Source organism: Labrus bergylta, chromosome 20, assembly GCF_963930695.1.
Source record: "Labrus bergylta chromosome 20, fLabBer1.1, whole genome shotgun sequence".
NCBI classification, from domain to species: Eukaryota; Metazoa; Chordata; class Actinopteri; order Labriformes; family Labridae; genus Labrus; species Labrus bergylta.
In genome coordinates, this window is record NC_089214.1 from 1,233,851 (window position 1) to 1,253,463 (window position 19,613).

The 19,613-nt window shown below is 44.5% G+C and overlaps 1 protein-coding gene across 1 annotated transcript; it reads left to right on the forward strand.

Moving 5' to 3' along the window:
• The first annotated feature begins 5,278 nt into the window (after positions 1-5,278).
• Positions 5,279-18,970, forward strand: csrnp1b (cysteine-serine-rich nuclear protein 1b). The gene is made up of 5 exons (XM_020656650.3): positions 5,279-5,537; positions 12,323-12,516; positions 14,357-14,616; positions 14,834-15,130; positions 15,660-18,970. The coding sequence occupies exons 2-5, from the start codon at positions 12,342-12,344 to the stop codon at positions 16,641-16,643; spliced, it is 1,716 nt and encodes a 571-aa protein (XP_020512306.1). The 5' UTR covers positions 5,279-5,537; positions 12,323-12,341; the 3' UTR covers positions 16,644-18,970.
• Positions 18,971-19,613: the final 643 nt, after the last annotated feature.

Below are 19,613 nucleotides of genomic sequence, written 5' to 3' on the forward strand. Positions count from 1 at the left end.
AAAGGATAAATTCCACCGCTGAGACACTTCCTGTTTGTCTCAAGAGAAAGTCATGAAGGGCACTTCATCAAAGACCTGGAACACAAGAACAAGTATTCAAGATTTTTCCTGTTAAATAATGTTTGTCCATCAAAACAACATCTGTTGAACCTGTCAGGGATCTGCTGTTTGCTCACGCTGCTGCCTGCTATAATTAGTCTTTACTCTGACCCAAACCCACAGCGGAGGCAGAGCCAGGGAGAACGTCTCCGGGGCTCTCTGGGACTTGTCAAACAGAGGACTAATTGTTAATGTTGGTGATTATTAGGTATCTTTGAGTGGAGAGAGCTGAATTCCTCAGTAATGGCTGTGACTGCTGCTGCCGCTCATGTGACTGTGGGTTTGGATGCTTCATTGTTGATCTGCAGGGCGACAGGGAGAAGCTCACTGGGTGGAGTCTGTCTGGACATGCTGACTCCTGGGCTCACACTGCTGGAGCTTTAACACACCCTCACCTCAAGTATTACACACCTTGGCTGCATGGAAGCAAAAAACATTCACTGTGTTGTTATTACAAAGCGTGCTGTGCTCTCAGAGAAATTAACATAGATTACTCATAGCATTTATAGAGTTGAAGTGATAAATTGTGAGAGGTCAAACCAGGGTATCGTTCCTTCTTTGGTTGTTATTTTGGGGGATTCTAGATTCATAAAGAGGTACAAGGATCCAGGATTTCATAGTAGACGGTTGTTTTTCACGTCTGTGATTCTGAGTGTCCTTAAGTACTGTAACACCACATGGTACTTTTGTAATACTCTGTCTAAAGACCGGTCTGGAGACCACTTTTAAAAGGTCTCCAAAGTATCAGATTTTAAATCAAGACCACCAGTGATCTGCTAATTGTCCACGTCATTACTGTGATTAGAAGGAAAAAAAATCTCTTTCATTTCAGGTTTGATTTTTTTTCATCTCCGGGGGGTTACGGCCGCAACATTCCCAGTTTCATGGTCTAAAGTAAGAGACACGCCTGCTGCACACAAGATGATGATTTTTCTGTTATATTCATTGGTCTTGGTCTTGTCTCGGTCTTGGGTATGTCTTGGTCTTGACTTGGTCTTGATCCCTAAATGTCTTGGTCTTGTCTCAGTCTCGGAGCACTCTGGTCTTGGTCTTGACTTGGTCTTGTCTTGGTCCTGGGTATGTCTTGGACTTGTCTTGGTCTTGGGTATGTCTTGGTCTTGACTTGGTCTTGATCCCTAAATGTCTTGGTCTTGTCTCAGTCTCGGAGCACTCTGGTCTTGGTCTTGACTTGGTCTTGTCTTGGTCCTGGGTATGTCTTGGACTTGTCTTGGTCTTGGGTATGTCTTGGTCTTGACTTGGTCTTGGCTGTGTCTTGGTCTTGGGTATATCTTGGTCTTGACTTGGTCTTGTCTTGGTCCTGGGTATGTCTTGGACTTGTCTTGGTCTTGGGTATGTCTTGGTCTTGACTTGGTCTTGGCTGTGTCTTGGTCTTGGGTATATCTTGGTCTTGACTTGGTCTTGGCTGTGTCTTGGGTATGTCTTGGTCTTGACTTGGTCTTGGGTATGTCTTGGTCTTGACTTGGTCTTGGGTATGTCTTGGTCTTGACTTGGTCTTGGCTGTGTCTTGGTCTTGGGTATATCTTGGTCTTGACTTGGTCTTGGCTGTGTCTTGGTCTTGGGTATATCTTGGTCTTGTCTTGGTCTTGTCTTGGTCTCTGAGCACTCTGGTCTTGGTCTTGACTTGTTCTTCTCTTGGTCTTGGGTATGTCTTGGTCTTGGGTATGTCTTGGTCTTGTCTTGGTCTTGGGTATGTCTTGGTCTTGGGTATGTCTTGGTCTTGTCTTGGTCATGGGTATGTCTTGGTCTTGTCTTGGTCTTGGGTATGTCTTGGTCTTGACTTGGTCTTGGCTGTGTCTTGGTCTTGGGTATGTCTTGGTCTTGACTTGGTCTTGGCTGTGTCTTGGTCTTGTCTTGGTCTCTGAGCACTCTGGTCTTGGTCTTGTGTTGGTCTCCTTTACTGTGGTCTTGAACACTATCTCTCTATCTATCTATCTATCTATCTATCTATCAAAAAATCTAGTGATGACCCACATCCCCACCATACAACCAGCCCCTCTCTCTACACCTTCTCCTTTACCTTCTAGTTGTGATCTCAACACCACAAAGGCTGCATTAACCCCTTCAGTTCTTATTTTAATGACCGTTTATCAGGCCGTGGCAGCAGCTGACAAAACTGGTCATTTCATTATTAAGAAATGTAAAGCACAGCAGCTCTATTAGTGGTTTCTATGACCCATGTGACTAAATGTTTTCATATTCATGTTCCCACATCGTCTTTGTGTTTAATCATCAGCTTCTCCTAAAGTTGCACCATCATTTTTAAAACGACTCCTTAGAGTTCACAGATGATGACGTCGTGTGGCCGGCTATAATCTCTGACATCTAACACGTTCATTATCACAAAGCCGTTCACTCCTGTTCAGATGCTAATTTGTGGCTCTGGTGAAACTGCCACCTCCAAAGCAAAAATCTGCAAGAACTTAAACCCACACCGGGAGTATTTCATCTTCTGTTATTCTCACTTTCAAACTCAGGAGAACAGAAACCGGCTGTGTGGAGTAATGGGACTGTATCTGCTGTCATTGGGCTTGATGTGCTTGTTTTGCCTCTTTAAAATGAGGCCCCTCAGGCTCAACAGGCTGGTGAGAAAGGACCCTTTATTAGCAGGGAGACAATTAGCATAGCTCTATGTACACAGCTTTAGGAGACCTCTCCCCAAATGTCTGAGTCGAGCACCTGTATTGACGTTTGGGAGAACACTTCGCCAGAAACATGTCAGCGTGCGCGCAGCCGGACGCAGGACCTGTGAATACCTGGGAGGAGTTCAGCAGAGGAGGGGTGTGTGTGTGTGTGTGTGTGTCTGTGTGTGTGTGTGTGTGTGTGTGTGTGTGTGTGTGTGTGTGTGTGTGTGGCTGCTTGTGGAGAAAGTAAAGTTGATTCAATCAGTGATTACAACAGGAAGGAATTTCAAAGTTTGTGCTGATGGGAAATCATGAATTGAGTTGGAAACTTCACCAAAATGATCCTCCAGGGTCGTATGAGTAGAAATTATTCACCCAACCAGACCGCTACTCAAAGATAAATTATCTAATTTAGCTTTTATACTTCAGATGTTTTAATCTTAATTAGCGCGTTAGCTTGCACAGTTCATTGATAGCGCTTCGTTTCACATGTTTCATTTTCCATTCTCCTTTTGAAATCATCGACAAATCAGATCATCTCAAAGTTACAGAACTGGTACAAAACGTTCTCTACTCTCCATCCACTTCCTTCTCAATTATGTCGCTCCTTCCAGAAAGTCGTAATCAAGTCAAATTCTTATAAAAGACAAGATTTGAATCATCAGCGTGTTGTTTTCAGACACTCAGGCATCCTGGTTAAGATGATTCATCTTTATCTTAGATTAAAAACATTAAACCAGCTCCGAGCCGAGAAGTCAGAAGGACTAAACATCTCCTAAAATGGTTCTTTCATATCCGTTTATAACACTCGACAAGTATATGAACACGTGTGCATAGAGGTTATTTGTAGTTTTTTATGTTTTGGTGTTTGTGCTAAGCTAAGCTATAAGTGACGGCTAACTTCACTTTATATTTGACAAACAGATCTATTTCTCATCTAAGTGTTATTTTAAATATTCTTCTCCTGTATTCATTTTAATGTCTTATTGCTTTTATGTGTTGTATTTTATTTTCTAATTTTTATCTATATATTTTTTTTTAATTCTTATTGGTGTGCATTAGTCTCTCAATACTTTTATAAACTACTTTTTCTTCAATAACTTTTCTGAATTTTTTTAATTTGTCTGAAAGGTGCTGTATAAATAAAGTTTGATTGATTGATTTTATTGATCAAAAAATCAAAGGATTGTGGGCTAATTCCCAAAAGGACTACATTTCCCTTCAAGGATTCTAAAAATACTGACAACAATATTCACACTTTTCAAAGTTTAAAAGTGAAAAATTAAAACTTCTGTAAGATTGCAAAAGATTGATAAGTACTCGATGAATATAAAATCAGAAATCATGAATCAAAATCCCCTCACAGCCACATAGACTGTAAATGATTCTGCTGAGTCTTAGCATATGAACGTAGCTGTGATCTATTGTTATAGTAAACGGTTGTATATAGTTTCCCTCGAAACTCTGCTTCACTTTTGTGTTCCAAGAAAAAGAAACTGAGTCATAATTTCATACAGCTCAGTCAGCTGTTTAACTGGAAACAAGACACACCACCCACATCATTATCAGGGATCAGTCGAGTAATGATGAAACTCCTCGATCTATCAATCTAACGCCTGCTGTAATGTGTCACCTCCCTTTAAAAAAAAAAATAAACATGAATATCAGGAAGAGTAACAGCCAAGTTTGAGGCTGAAGTAGCATTTTAAAGGCCAAAAGCTGATAATTAATTTAGATCTATAAGGAGAAGTAAGTCCCACCAAATGGGCTTCAATATGTGTTTAATAAATCAACATCTGGGTGCTGGATGGCCCAGCGGTTATGTAGCACGACCCATGTACAGAGTCAGCGATCGTGGGTTCAAATCCGACATCTGCCCTTTGCTGCAAGTCATCCCCGAGCTCTCTCCTCCCAACACGTCCTGTCTCTCTTCAGCGGTCCTCTCCATTAAAGGTTAAAAAAGATTGGCCCAGAAAATATATTTTAAAAAATCAACAGCTGATGTACAGAAGACAAAACAAAACTCAGATTAACAAGAGGCCTTAAAAAAAACACAAGATATCCTCCCAGTTATTGAACGATAAAACAGATAAAGCTCATTAAAAGAACATTTACAGGCTCTATCATTGTGCTGTTTATATAACGAGAATATGAGCTATACCTATCTTTAGGTTTCTCAGCTTTAAATCAGGAATTACATTTTTGTTGTTGTGTTTTGTAATTATGTTTCCCTAATCCACCTCTCAGAGAGCCTTAATGTTGTTTGTTTATTCTCAAACTCACCACCAGGGGCTCATTGAAGGGTGATAATACAAATGTCCTGATGTGATATATATATGCAGCTTATACTTATTAAATGAACACCATCGATGACCATATGTAGCCTGTGTGTATTTTGTCACGCAGGTTGTAAAGTGGCAGATAGTGAGTGGGGAGGAAGAGGCAGGAAGCGGCGTGGGCAGCCTCCCTGTGTCACCGCCTGCGTCAGATCAGAGACGCCAGGGAGGGAGTTTTCCACTGACGAAAAAAGGCTGCGCTTCTCGGCAGTCTGCTCCAGACAAGGGAAGCGCTTCAGCTGGTACGGAGCCTCCGTATACAGCGCGGACACACACACACTCTCACACACTCTCACACACACACACACAGAGACAATAGCAAAGCCGAGAGCTGTGGAGTCTGTATGCGGGGTTCAAGCAAAGCAAAGCGCCGCTATTTATTCGTGCCATTTTGGATTACTTGGCTGTAAAAACCAGGCGAGATTTCGTCACCGATGGTGATCGGATACGCGACTTGGTGGTGAGTAGACACAGAATGGAGAGTCCGCTGCTGTTGGCTTTATTGAATGTGTTGAACCAGAGAGAACAAGGGGAGCCACATACTTCTTATTCCGTGTCATTTAAAGGGACTACACTCTGTGCGTAATGTGCCGAAGAAACGCTGAACGCTGATTCTCTTTTGACACTTTCTGTCATTTTAACTTGAAGGCTGATTATCCAAACGTTTGGGTTAATTATCTAACCTGCTAAAGTGAGTTTGAACTAACTAGTGTCGCTCACACAGGTGATAGAAAACGTGACGATGGAGAAGGATTAAAAATGATTTGTTGATGTAGGCGAGATCCAAACAATTCGCTTCATCCATTTATCGATTTTATAGACTCTAGTATCGATCTCTGCTTATTCAGGTGGTGCTTTTAAATCCTCACAGCTCACACTTCTGCTTTTTGACATTACGCTGTGTGTTCTTTTTGTTTATGAGGCTGTGGGTTTATCTGTGTGAACTGTTTATGAGGTCGGCTTTGTGTATTGGAGTTCTCGTTCACCTCAGCTCAGCGCCTCTTGTAACACGAGCGACTCCTGAAGGCACTAACATGTGAGCACACACACACACACACACACACACACACACACACACACACACACACACACACACACACACACACACACACACACACACACACACACACACACAGCTGACAGACAGGGGCTGCTGTCATTAGAATTAGCATTAATCACGTGGAAGTGATCGGGTCATCTTTTGGCATTTTTTAGCCAAATATAATGATTAATTGTTGATTTACAAAATCTCGCGGGAAGCTGTTTAACAGTTTAATGTACAGCAGCAGTGAGACGGGGAGACCCTTTATTGTTTAAACATTTTTAATTCATTACACCACGCTGATGTTCCCTGCTGCTCATTGGCTCATCAGCAGCGTCAATTTGAGGCATGAACCACATTTGTGCTGATTGTATTTCCTAAGGGAAGCTGTTATTAATGCATTATTTTCTTTATGTATTCTACCTTTAAGAGCCTCAGAATCAGCTTCTTTTTTTTTTTCTCTAAGAAGCGACTTAACCAATTGAATCGTCTCTAGCGCGACCTCACCCGGATCCTTTTTGGAATCATGTTTTCTGGAATTAGTGCTGGAGAGAGCTCAATGATCCTTTGTTTACAGAGAGAACACAGCAGCAGCAGTCAGTCTGTGCTGTGCTTTTCATGTGGCATGCTTTTTTTCCTCCAGGAATGTGCCGAGCTTTAAAACAATTCTTTTTTTCCAAATCTCGTTTCTCCATCTTAAAGCCCTCTGATTGAATTCTATCCAGTCTGTTGCATTTTCCTAAACTTATAGCCTATAACAAAAAGAGCTGTGTGTCATATGTGAAGGATTTACATCTTGACTCCCTCCTCTCCCATTATTTGATCCTGTATTTAGCTAACCTTGCTGTTCCTGCAGCTGTCAGACACGGCGCAGATAATCTGGATGGCCACTTCCTGTGTAGCACGTTCAGTGTATGTTTCACAACCCCGGGAAGCTCACACACACACACACACACACACACACACACACACACACACACACACACACACACACACACACACACACACACTCACTCTTCATATATCTGACTCCCCAGCAGCAGCAGCAGGAGGAGGAGGTAGCAGCAGCAATGCAGGGTTCAGACAAGGTTGTCTGCATGCCTGCTTCATTTTGGTCACGCAGAATGGCCCCACGCTTTTGTGCCTGGAGACATGGGGGGGGGGGGGGGGGGGGGGGGGTTTGAGGAGAAGGGGGGAGGTGGGGGGGGGTGCAGGGAGTCTGCTGACGGTCTCCCACTCAGCAGTGTAGAGAGAGAGAGAGAGAGAGAGAGCGCTCCCATCTGCTTTGTCCTCTCCCAGCATTCCTCACTGCAAGTGTCCCAGACTGGAGCACGACCCCTGAACCAACCCCCCTCCTTTCTATCTTCCCTTCCTCCACACACACACACACACACACACACACACACACACACACACACACACACACACACACACACACACACACACACACACACACACGCTTAAAGCTGCATGTTATATGCGAAGCAATTTTTGCTTGAGAATCTCTCAACACGCTGCACATGCTTGTGTGTCAGAGCTGCATGTTTTTGTGTTTTACTTTCCATAGATTTTTTTTTTTCCTTCTCTGTTTACAGTTTGAGTAAACAAACACAAATAAGCAAGAGTACACACAGTCTGAGTCCTGCAGGCAACGCCTGGTCATTTAAGTCTGGTCCTACATGGCATATTAATGACAGCTTAGAGGCATGTGACCTCCACGTGCAAGCTAATACCCCTCTGTCAGGTGTGGCTATAGCAAAAAGGTAGCCGTGCTCGGCTGCCTCACAAGAGGAGCAGGGCGTTCCAGAGGTTAGCAGCAGAAAACACATCTGGGTTAGATAGAGCCTGTGTTCTTCTCCCCGCTAGTACAGCAAGAGTGTTTTCTGCCAGAGTGGAATTCCTGTGGCCTGGAGACATGACATTATTTATTTGTTTTGTACGATTCCTCCCACTACCTCTTACTTTTTTGGAATCCAGTGTGCGCACACGGGTCGAGGCAGAGGAACAGAATGTTTCTGTGGCAGAGTCGCACACAGCCAGCTTTTTGGAACAACAGGCTCATAGAGGAGGAAGCAGCAGCAGCAGCAGCAGCAGCAGCAGCAGCAGCAGCCCTCCCTGCTTTGTTCCAGCAGGTGGAGTGCTTCTGAGTCACAGCTGAAGAAACTGAGTGTTTCCTCCAGCCGTCACCTTGATGACTCTGATCAATCACCTCCATCTTCTCTGTGACAGAGCTGGAAGTGAGAAGCCTGCAGGGGGGGGTTAGCCTGCCTGGACATGCTTCCACACACACGCAGGAAGACTCCCAGGCTCATCATTATCACATTTTATGAGCACTCAAACTCAGCCAGTCACTCATTCACACACTGCACCGGGCTGTCATGTAAATGCTCTCTGCTGGCTGAGTTTGCTGCGACTTGTGGCTCCTCCCTCCCACCCACACTGATCTCAAGCTGCAGAGAGGCTGGACAGGACAGAAGGTGCGCGGGGGCAAAGTCAGCTGTGACTTGTCCTTGTCGGGGGGGCTGCAGGCCAGACGTGGGCTGCCGGGTGATTACTTTATGTAAGGTTGCATTAAACATTAGCTTCCTCTTCTTTTTTGCACTTTTTCCTCAAGACATGTATCCTCGCCCTCTCAACACTTTCAGGAAACTAAAGTTTGGTTTTGCTGTTTACCTTTTCCTTTAAATGTTCTTGGATTGATTTTCTTAAAGCCTTCAACATCCTCCCCTGTGTGAATAATTTAAGATTCATTAATAGAAACCATGAGTGAGCTGTCTGTAAATAAAAACACACTGAGACTTGAATTGGCATCCTGACTTCATATCATCAGCCCCGTAGCTGCTTGTATCAAAGATAATCTTATTCCACTGACATAGTTCTGCATCTGACTCGAGCTGTGTGTCGTGCTTCTGGTGACAAATGTCCTCACCAGAGATTTATCTCCCCGACTCTGAGACGACTGGTCGGGGAGCACCTCAGTGGTGTGTGTGTGTGTGTGTGTGTGTGTGTGTGTGTGTGTGTGTGTGTGTGTGTGTGTGTGTGTGTGTGTGTGTGTGTGTGTGTGTGTGTGTGTGTGTGTGTGTGTGTGTGTGTGTGTGTGTGTGTGTGTGTGTGTGTGTGTGTGTGTGTGTGTGTGTGTGTGTGTGTGTGTGTGTGTGTGTGTGTGTGTGTGTGTGTGTGTGTGTGTGTGTGTGTGTGTGTGTGTGTGTGTGTGTGTGTGTGTGTGTGTGTGTGTGTGTGTGTGTGTGTGTGGTTTGATGGAATGACAGTGATGCATAATTTAGCTGCACGTTAAAAACATGCTGTGCTGCCTCTCCTCTCTCCTCTCTGTCTGTCCAATCACATCCATCCTCCATTTAGAGACGAGCATTAGAAGGCTCTCTGACTTCTCCTCTTTTATCTTTTTCCCTCAACCCTTTTTTTTTTTTTGTGCAAATGAGTCATTTTTTGATTGTTGTCTCTTTTTCTTTTTTTCTTTTTTACCCCGGGTCCCTCGTTCCATCCCCTTCTCCCTGCTCTCTTGGCCTTAGTTCTCTGGGTGCAGAGGCTGAGAAGCTCCAGATTGACTACAAGCCGTCTCCACCCCCCCCCCCCCCCCCCCCTCGCCAGGATTAACCTCTCGCCATTGTTTCTGCCCATTGAACAGGATTAACAAATCAATGTGTCAGGTAGACTGCAGTCAAGAGACAATGACCCAGTTCTGACACCACGGCCCCCCCCCCCCTCCACCTCTCCTCCCACTTCTGCCTCACTGCAGCTTTTAATTAAAAAGACTTTGCTTAGCTGGCGCTCTCTGCACTCCCCTGAGGATGCCTCGCAGCTTTTGTTTTCATTTTTTTCCTCCACAAGCAAAGGGTGTGCAAAAAATGTAAGGTGAACCCATGTGTGCTCCTCATTTCTGCAGTGTGTGTGTGTGTGTGTGTGTGTGTTTTTATAGCACACACACTTGTTGTCTGATCAGTGAACACATAGCAACAGATGCAGATCCAGGTGTTTTCCAAACTGTTTCAACCCAAATCCCACAAGGTGATAGTATTATTAGGTGCAGAAGGTGTTCAGAGATTATTTGCTGCTGGATTTGGAACGTAAGCAGCTGTGTCTCTCGTTCAGCACGCTTTGCCCCTGAGGTGGTCACATTAGAAAAGGGATGCCTTTTTTTTGTTTGTTGCAGAGAGTGTGTGCAGAGCAATGCTTGACCTATTGCAAGGTGATTCATTCATCATACACGCTCTGGGGACGACGACATCTGACTGCAGCAATAACAGTAACCAGCTGCAACAAAGGTGTCCGCCTCTCGCCCTTGACTCTGACTCTTCTCTTTTATCCTTGTCAAAAAGGCGCGACTGCTTTTGCATAATTGCTCCCTGTTGCATGCTGAAATTGACCCCTTCCCTTGTATACCTGCTCCCTCCTGTTTCTCGAGTCCTGACACTTGCATAACATCATCCAGGCATGCAGCTAAGACACACAGAGTTAAAGTTCCTGATAAGCCTTTGGAGGATCTTTGGTTGTGACGTTTATATCTGACATTGACACATTTAACTGACCTCCAAAGAGTCGTTGTGACAAATAAGCATGAGCAGTTCGGTGTCTGAGTGTCTGAGTGTCTGAGTGTCTGAGCCGTGTTTGGGAAGAATTATCGCTATATTTGGAACGTGCATTTAACTAATTTAAAGATCTGCAATTATCCTTAAAAATCTAGAGAAACTGCGACTGCAAAATGAGCGTTCCTTGTAGACATTTTACTACAAGATTATAGGTGCTACAAAGCAAATATTTGGACAAACACAGCTAAGTATAACACAAAAAACTGAAGTGCGTTCATAACGTGCTGCAGCAGCTGTAAGTGATTTTGGCCGCGACGCTGCACACAGTAAACAGTTTGATGGTGAAATGATCTTTTTTATGGGGAAAGTAAAAGCCTACTTTTCCAATTCCACATCGTTGTAGGGAGTGTCAGCAGCTGGACTCGAGCCCAGTCATGTCTTCCCTCTCCCCTCCACTTCCTTCCTCCCTCCACCCCTCAGTTATTCAGAATTCGGACTGCGATGATGACCCCGTCTTCTCTTGAAGTCCGCTTTCCCAGAAGTTGTGAAGAATTTTTTCTGTCTGTTGTTTGTCAGAGCTCGTGACGCATCTAATGTCCCTCTAAACACCCCCCAAGCCGTGAAAACATGTTCATCTTTTGGTTTTGTTATTCCTGGAACGAGTTGAGAGAACTGGAAAATCTACAACAGTATTAATTATTGGCTGGATTAGATGAGAAGATATCAGTGACATTATCACAAAGAGACTGTTTTACAGATGGTGGTGTTTTATAAATGACACTCCTTTTCCTCCTGAACTCAAGATCATTTTTTTCTCCTGTTTCTCCGCCTGCCTGTCTCCCTCTCTCTCTCTCTGTCTGTCTCTCTCTCTGTCTCTCTCTCTCTTTCTCCATCTCTGTCTCTCTGTCTCTCTCTCTGTCTCTCTCTGTCTCTCTCTGTCTCTCTCTCTCTCTCTCTCTCTCTCTCTCTCTCTTTCTCCATCTCTCTCTCTCTCTCTCTCTCTCTCTCTCTCTCTCTCTCTCTCTCTCTCTCTCTCTCTCTCTCTCAAAGGATTGATTGTTTTTATCGCTGAACCAGCAGCCCCTCTCACGGGAGCACTGAAAGAACACATGCACAAGTTGCATAAGAAAACATGTAAACAGTGCATAGCTGTACATATTTACAATGAAGGAAAACACTGAACAGGAAGAAGCTGCAGACTGCTTTGATTCAGAAATCTGATAAGCTAAAGGTAATAATGATTGACATTTTAATGTCTGTGTCTCCATCATTTGGTCACCTCTCGTGCTCGGGTTTATTTCCCTCTAATCAATGCATTTTGCTGCTCTGATGGGATTTGGAAGAGGGCGAAGGGTCCAGTAATTGTTGACTTATGTGAATAGGCCTGATTGATTGCTTCCTGTGCTGTGGCTTATTTCCACTCTCAGCTGAGTGCAGCACGAGATTTGGATGCCTACGGTCTCACATGGCCAAGCACAGGACTCGCTTGTACCATTAACTCTGGGAAAAAAAAACACAACGCCTGTGTGTGTGCACAATACCTTCAACCTGTTTCCACTGCTTCTGATTGTTTTATATTGAAAGACCTTAAAATAGCTCTGAAGTATTTGTTAATAACCCCCTCCGTATGCTCTTTTTCTTCTTTTTTCTTGGCAGATTGTTCGCTGCTAACGCAATGAGTGGGCTTCTCAAGAGGAAGTTTGAGGAGGTGGATGAGGACCCCTGCTACTCCTCGCCCTCCTCCCTCTCCTCGGCCTGCTCCGGCTGGGACTCAGAGGGGGAGAGCTGCTACTCCGACACCCTCGATTCCACTCCGAGCAACCCCAGTTCCCCAGCAACACATTTCAACAGTGAGTGTCCTCTCTCCTTGTGACAGTAAATCATCAGAAAGAGCTGATGGTACATGCTTTTTTAACGCACTCCCTCGCCTTGTCTTTACTGCTCCGCGGAGGGCTCTGATAACAAAACCATAAAAATGGAGGAGAGTTAGAGGAATTTAGGCAGCTGGCAGCTCATGAAACACTTCACAGAAATGATTTCAGACTTCTGCAATGAATACCCCCCTTTTGATTTCATGCCCTAAAGCTGCAAAATGGCTAATCGTATTATGCAGTGGCTGCTCACCTTGGCTGGCTCTATAACTTTTGCAGACGGGGAAAAAAAAAAAAGCATCACTTTTCCCCTCAAATGACACGGGTCGAGCTGCTTCAGTGTGTTTCTGTCTCTGGATCTGGGGATGCTGCCGCTGGCCTTTAGAGGTTTCGGTCAGGGGTTGAAGAGAGATTGTAAGGGGAGGGAGAAGGGGCAAAACAGTTGTGAGGTTTCCAGGATGGAGGGGGCAGAGAGCCAGGAGGAGAAAGAGCTGGCAGGTTGCCACTGCCTGGGAACACACAGAGCCTTGTGTTGAAGCCTGGGCATGCACCCAGCACAGGTGCTAGAAGAGGCTGGGTGAAGGGATACAAAAAAGAAGGGGGGATTGGCCTATCAAGAAAAGAAAGCAGATTGAGCAGACCAGTATAAATCTGGTGTTTGTGTTGGACGGAAAGTTGCATGCCATTGTGAAGTGAAAGAGGGGGAAATGGGCAGGAAAGCGTTCTCGTTTGGAGGCAGCAGAGAAGGTGTCATTTGTCTCCTGCAGGTGTTGTAAGCCTGGCTGGATTTGATGGATGTGAAGCTGAAACTGGCAGTTTGTTTCATCTCCATTACCCCGAGCGACTGATTAAACAACACAGTGAAGCTTATTGTGTGCAGCTGCATTGAAGTCAAAGGTTGTTTTTTTTATTCTTCATCCGAGCCTCACTTAATCAAAGAAAACACACAGATTTTTTCCCCCAGTTGACGTCAGCAAATTTCACGGGCTAGCTGATCAGGGTGTGTCCCCAAGGAGGTGCCAAAGCCTTGAAAATGAGAGTCTAAGAGGAATTCCCCCTTCCAAGTAGTATCATCACGTCTGTAAAAACTGTAGCAGGGGGAGAACATTGTCTTCAAGCGAACTCAAAAGTCGTGTTTAATATTCCTATAGGCAAAGGAAGTGGAATATAATTGTTGAGCTCGTTCCCACATATGGTTCCATTTTTGATTCCCATATGGTTTTATTGTATCCGTCTGGGTGCAGAAAGATGTCTGGTTTGCTGAATGTTTTTAGCAGTGAAGCAACCTTTGACTCCTTTTGAGTTATTGGGCCATTTGTAGGGATTTTCAGCTTGTAAGGAAAAAACCAGGGTGGGCATATTTTTTTTTATTCCTGTCCCGAGAGCTGACTTCCACCCTCCAACTCTTTCCGGAAAGCCCAGAGCATTAACTCCCCGGTCAGTGTGATCCTGGCAGCTCTGCTTCCTCCTGTGTCCTTACCACCAAGTGGGAAATTCCTGGGCTGGGTGGTTTGTGTCGCGCGGTAGAAACAAGAAACAAGGCCGAGGGAATTCTTGGCGGTTTTAGGTTTCACTTTACAGGATGTAAGGGTGTTGGACTTCCTGTTAGCGGCGTCTTTTAATTGGGTACATGATAAGCCTTGGCCAGTGAATCAGAGGGGTGTCCTTTTACAGCCAGGCTCAGCAGGGTTTGTGCTCATCTCAGTTCATCCAAGTCCAGGAGGATAAGGCCCTCTAGTGGTGCATGAATGCAACTGAAGCATTTTTTTTAAAACAAATGCATCCCTGTTCTAAATGTTATTTTTTCTTACGTCCACAGCGACGTCCATCCTGAAGAAATCCAAGAGAGCGCGACGGAGCAATGTGACCTTCGACCAGGTGACGGTGTTCTCCTTCCCTCGGTGCCAGGGCTTCACCAGCGTTCCCAGTCGAGGAGGATGCACTCTGGGTATGATGCAGCGCCACAGCGTGCTCCAGACGTACACGCTCGCCGAGTTCGCCGTGGAGCAGCGGCTCCTGCGGCGGGAAAAGTTCCTCAACAGACTCAGAGAGGAGAAGCTGGAGGCTCTGAAACTGAAGGTGAGAAGAGTGGACCTGAATATATAATATCAACACTAATACCAAGACTTGTCACAGGATTTACCTTAAAGCTTATTGGTTTGGGATCAAGTTCCCATTTGTTGATGCCACAATTTAGGCGATATCAGAGACACCGCTGCTGATACTGAGTTTGTTAACGGCATATTCAAGTATTCAAGCTTATTTCAACAACATGGTTCCTTTTTGTTCTCCTCAGCTGACCAAGAATGGAACTCAAGAGAATGAGGAGGCCGAGCGGCTAACTGTGGACGACATCCCGGAGCACGAGATCGACATCGCCGGGACCAACCTGGAAGAGGGCTCGTTCCTCCAGCCTTACCCGCCCAAACGCCGCTACGCTCTACTCAAGGCCGCCGGTGTGAAGAAGATCGACAAGGAGGAGAAGAGGCAGCTGCACGACCTGAGGATCTCCAGGGAGAACTGCGGCTGCGACTGTCAGGGCTTCTGCGAGCCCGAGACGTGCGGCTGCAGCCTGGCTGGCATCAAATGTCAGGTAAGAGTCGAGAAGAGGTTCAACAGTTAAAGGCTTTATATTTGATTTTTTGATCCAGCAGATGTCGCCCTTGAGCACCAGCATGAAACCAAAACAACTGGCGCTGCATTGTTGTGTTAGCATGCTAATGCTAGCGATCTTTATTATGCTGGTATCTTCACACTGCATGTAAATTTACCTGAAATGAGCGTGATCTAGAAACACAGTTAAGCAGTGAGTACAGTATGTTATTCTTCTTTTCTCTAGTCCCTCAATTAAACAACTTTTATACACGAGGGGAGGAGTCAGCCGGCCGTCCTGGCGATGTAAACAAACTGAAGATAGGACTCTGAAAACTCTGAAAACATCACAGACAGTGGGACTCGGGTGTTACACCCATTGTAGACAGTCATGACTCACAGAGTTATTTTCAGAGGAGATACTTGATTTATATTATATTTAAATGTGATTATAAAGTCTTTAAGTCTGTTTCACATTTTGGACTTACAGTTTGACTTGAATTTAACAAACTCTTTCTTCAATCCAACAGATGGATCATTCCTCGTTCCCATGCGGCTGCACCAAGGATGGCTGCGGTAACATCGAGGGCCGCATCGAGTTTAACTCCACCCGGGTGCAGACGCATTACATCCACACCATCATGAAGCTGGAGCTGGAGAAGAGGCTGGAGGAGCAGTCCAGCACCGAGGAGGAAGAGGACGAGAACTCCACGCGGGGCACCACCTTACCCGCAGTGCCCTCTTTCCCCTTCAGCTCGGAGCAGGCGGCGGCCGGGGAGAACAGCTGCAGCAGCAGCGACATGACAGACTCGGACTCGTCGGGCCACAGCGAGTACTCTGAAGGAGGCGAGGGCCTGTGCGGTGAGAATCGCACCCAGCTGGACGTCGACGAGAAGGGCTTGAGTCGCATTCTCAGCTTCAGCGAGAACTGCTCGAGAAGCAGCCGGGACAGCGGGGAACGCAAAGACATTTTCTGCCAAGATCAACGGCAAGACCAGCAGCAGTCGCACACCGAGGCTTTCAGAAGCTTCAGCATGGTGGATTTCGCCGACGAGAATGACAACATAGACGCTGCTTTGTTGGACGATCACACAGACAATCGAGCGATGGCCATCTCAGAACTTTTAGACGAGAACGCCAACCAAGGAAACGCACTATTTCATAGCAGCAGCGTACCGCGCACGCCATCACCCACCGTGGACCGCTCGGCGAGCTACAACATGGACCTCAGCCTCTCGTCGGAGTCCGACCTGGAGTTCTTCGACGGGTTTCCCTGCTTGGGACCGAGCTCGCTCTACAACTCCCTGAAGGAGTACGAACACATGGACAACTTTTTCCACTTCCAGTTGCCTAGCTACCCCAGTCTCCCTCCGGTGAGCGACCCGGGGACGTGCCTCCTGGAGTCGCTCATCGGCCTTTCGGAATCTGTCCCGGAACCCCCCGCCACATTTACGGACAATCAGCTGTTGGAGGAAGCCATGAAACTATCCGTGATGGAGTCTGTGAAAGTTTGACACAAAAATGTACGGACAGTGCACAAAAAACAAAAATGGAGGTTTTCTCTGTGAGGGGACTGAACATGCACATAAGAAGATGTTTTGAGGAAGCTGTGATTTCCCCTCTTGCCTAAATAAATGTTCAAATTCCAGACTTGCCTTCAAAATGTTAGCAAAGCAGTGTGAGGATTATTGCTGTGTGAGATGGCAGCTAGTGTTAAAAGATTTTTAAAAGAGAGATCAATTCGACCCGGCCCGGAGAAAACCAATGAAGGCTCTCGATTCCTAAGAAAGCTCTTTTAACCAAACGGAGACCACCAACCTTTGTGCTTAAAAAAAATAGAAAGGCATCTTTTAACCAGAATAACCAGGGGGCCAGGTTGGGAATCTCAACACAGCTGAATGTGCACCTCAGGGATTTTTTCTAGCTTTCTAGCTTTTGGAGGCAATGTATGGTGACCATTGCTGTGATGGCCTTTATATGAAATGAAAAACTCACTTTGTGTTTCCTCGAGTAGGCCGGGTCGTCCCTGTGTTGAACCCTGAAGCTAGCAGACTCTCTCCTCAAGATCCCTCCCAAGGGTCTTAAGTTTATGGTACAAAAAAGAAAATCCCTCTTAAAAAACAAAAAGCTCCTCGATCAGCACTTTATCTGTGAAAATAGTATGAAAAGGCATTGTTTTGGTTTTATGGGATCGAATCAGCAGATCAACGCTAACAGATGGAGTTCTTTATTTATGGAAGGGTAACAGGAAGTAACGCTCGCATCATTCAGAAGCTGTAGCTGTGTTGTCTTTATTACTCTTGTTTTAAATTATTTTCCTTCATGATTTTATTCTATTTATTTCAGATAAAGTTTCACTCAAGACGCACTGTGGTTTGATATTTTTTAACCTGAAAGTGCAATCTTTCTTTTCCCTTTTTTTTTTTCCATATCACATTTAGGCGGGAAATGGGGACCATGAGTCCGTCAGAAAGTATTTAATATCTATACTCTTACACATTAACTTTTTATTTACTTTTGATGTAATTTAATTATGATGTCATCATTTCATTTTAGTTATTTAATTTTTGAGACGTTTGGCAATAAAAGTAAAAATGGCTTGTTGTGGAGCGAACTGGCCGTGCCTGCTTACTGGACGAGCCACGCCTGCCTTTCTCCTGACGGCGTGCGCACAGTGCTTCCATTTAAGCTTTTTTGGGGACTGAAAACTGTGGATCTCCCGAATCACTGAGACGAGAAAAACGATGGCTCTATTGTAATGCTGCCTATAATGTAAGCATAGAAAATGACACTAATATTTTGTAACTAATTTATGTAGGTGGACGAAAGAATTCTAATCACTGACAAATTGAATATTTTATTATTAAGAAAGCAAAAAATAAAAACGAGTAATTTTCCACCCTGGGGGGGAAACCTTTGTGATATATGAATTATAGAGAAATGTCTACGTATGAAGGGTTTCACTCTCCAGCATTCAGAGGTATTTTTCATAGGCAGCCTTACGCTTTGATATCTTCACAAAAATGCCACTTGGAAAAAAAAAAAAAAACGAGTAAATTGCAAAGATCAATTTGATTGTATTCAGTCTGTGACTCGGGTTACGCTATGTTAGAAATGACACGTGAAGGGGTTTTCTTTTGGTGGATAAAAACTGCATATATTATACACTTTTTATCGCACGCTGAAGCCCTGAAAGTTGGACGAGTTTCCTCGTTTTATGACAGAACCTGATCAGAGGTGATGAGCAGCTGAGGACAGTCGATGTACATATCTCACCCCCCCTCTTTCTGCAGCTGTGTCAGCAGCCTATCTGGACCCTTTAGGAATTATGCATGCAGGTCCTGTTTGTTAAAACTTGTTCTGATTAATTGTATACTTTGAAAAGTGCAGCGTGCACATCGGAAAAATGTATTATTCGCTTTTTTTTCTTTTTTTGCCTTTTTTTTTTTCTTCTTCAGATTACTTTTGAAATCCATCCAAGAGGGCACTGATTCTTTTTGCAAGCAAAACGTTCATTTCTCTTGTACAAAACATCAATTCTCATGAAGAAATGGCATCAGTGAGTGTTTCTCGATGTAATGTATTTAACAGTACAGCTTCTTTCTTTTTTTCTTATTTTTTTAAGTTTATTTTCAAAGAACGTGTCTTACTTTTTTTTTTTTTGCCTTTTGTGTTGTACATATTTCTGCTTGAATGGTCCTGCAGAGCAAACAAAGCTGCTTTATTTTTTACATATTCACACTTTAACCCGCTGTTCAAAGACAGTTTCTTTCATCTAAGCCATTTTGACAGCCTGTCCCTCCAAATAATAATAAAAAAAAAACATTTTCTAAACGCTTGACTCATCTTGTTTGTTGTGCTGATTTGTTCAAGTGAACTTCATGCTACATTAGAAACCTTTTTGTGAATTTTCAGAGGCGACCAAAACCCTCACAGGTTCATGTTTTTCGACATATTTGATGATCCTTTTCTTCCTAAGAGGACACTCAATGCGTTTCAAACTTGCTCAGTTTCTTGGAGTATTTAAGGCAGAAGGCAGCAGAGGCTTGCATTAGTTAAATTCATGTTCTTTTAGTTAGTTTCTTCATGTGAACCACAGGAATGCATCTGCGGTTTGGAGTCTCCATGCTTAAGAAAAACACTTTACATGAAGTCATGCCGAAGTCTCCTGACTGACGCCACAAACGTAAGGAGAGAAAGAAATTCCAGACAGACCTGTGACTGTTTGAAGCTCACGTTTGCAAAACCATGAAGAGAAATAATAAAGTAGGCTTTCCTACACTCTGACTCTCTGAGTTTACCTCGATGCCACGGGGAGCTTTTGAGCGTAAAATCTCTTTGGTATTTGGTTCAACGTTCAGAGGAATTTGGGTGAACTGGTTTTGCAGCTTGAGGTCAAAACTTCAGGGTTGTTTTTTAAAAGAATCTTTTCTGCTTTTGTTGCTTTTTGAGCAGTAACACTTGAACTGTGACCCCATTCACAG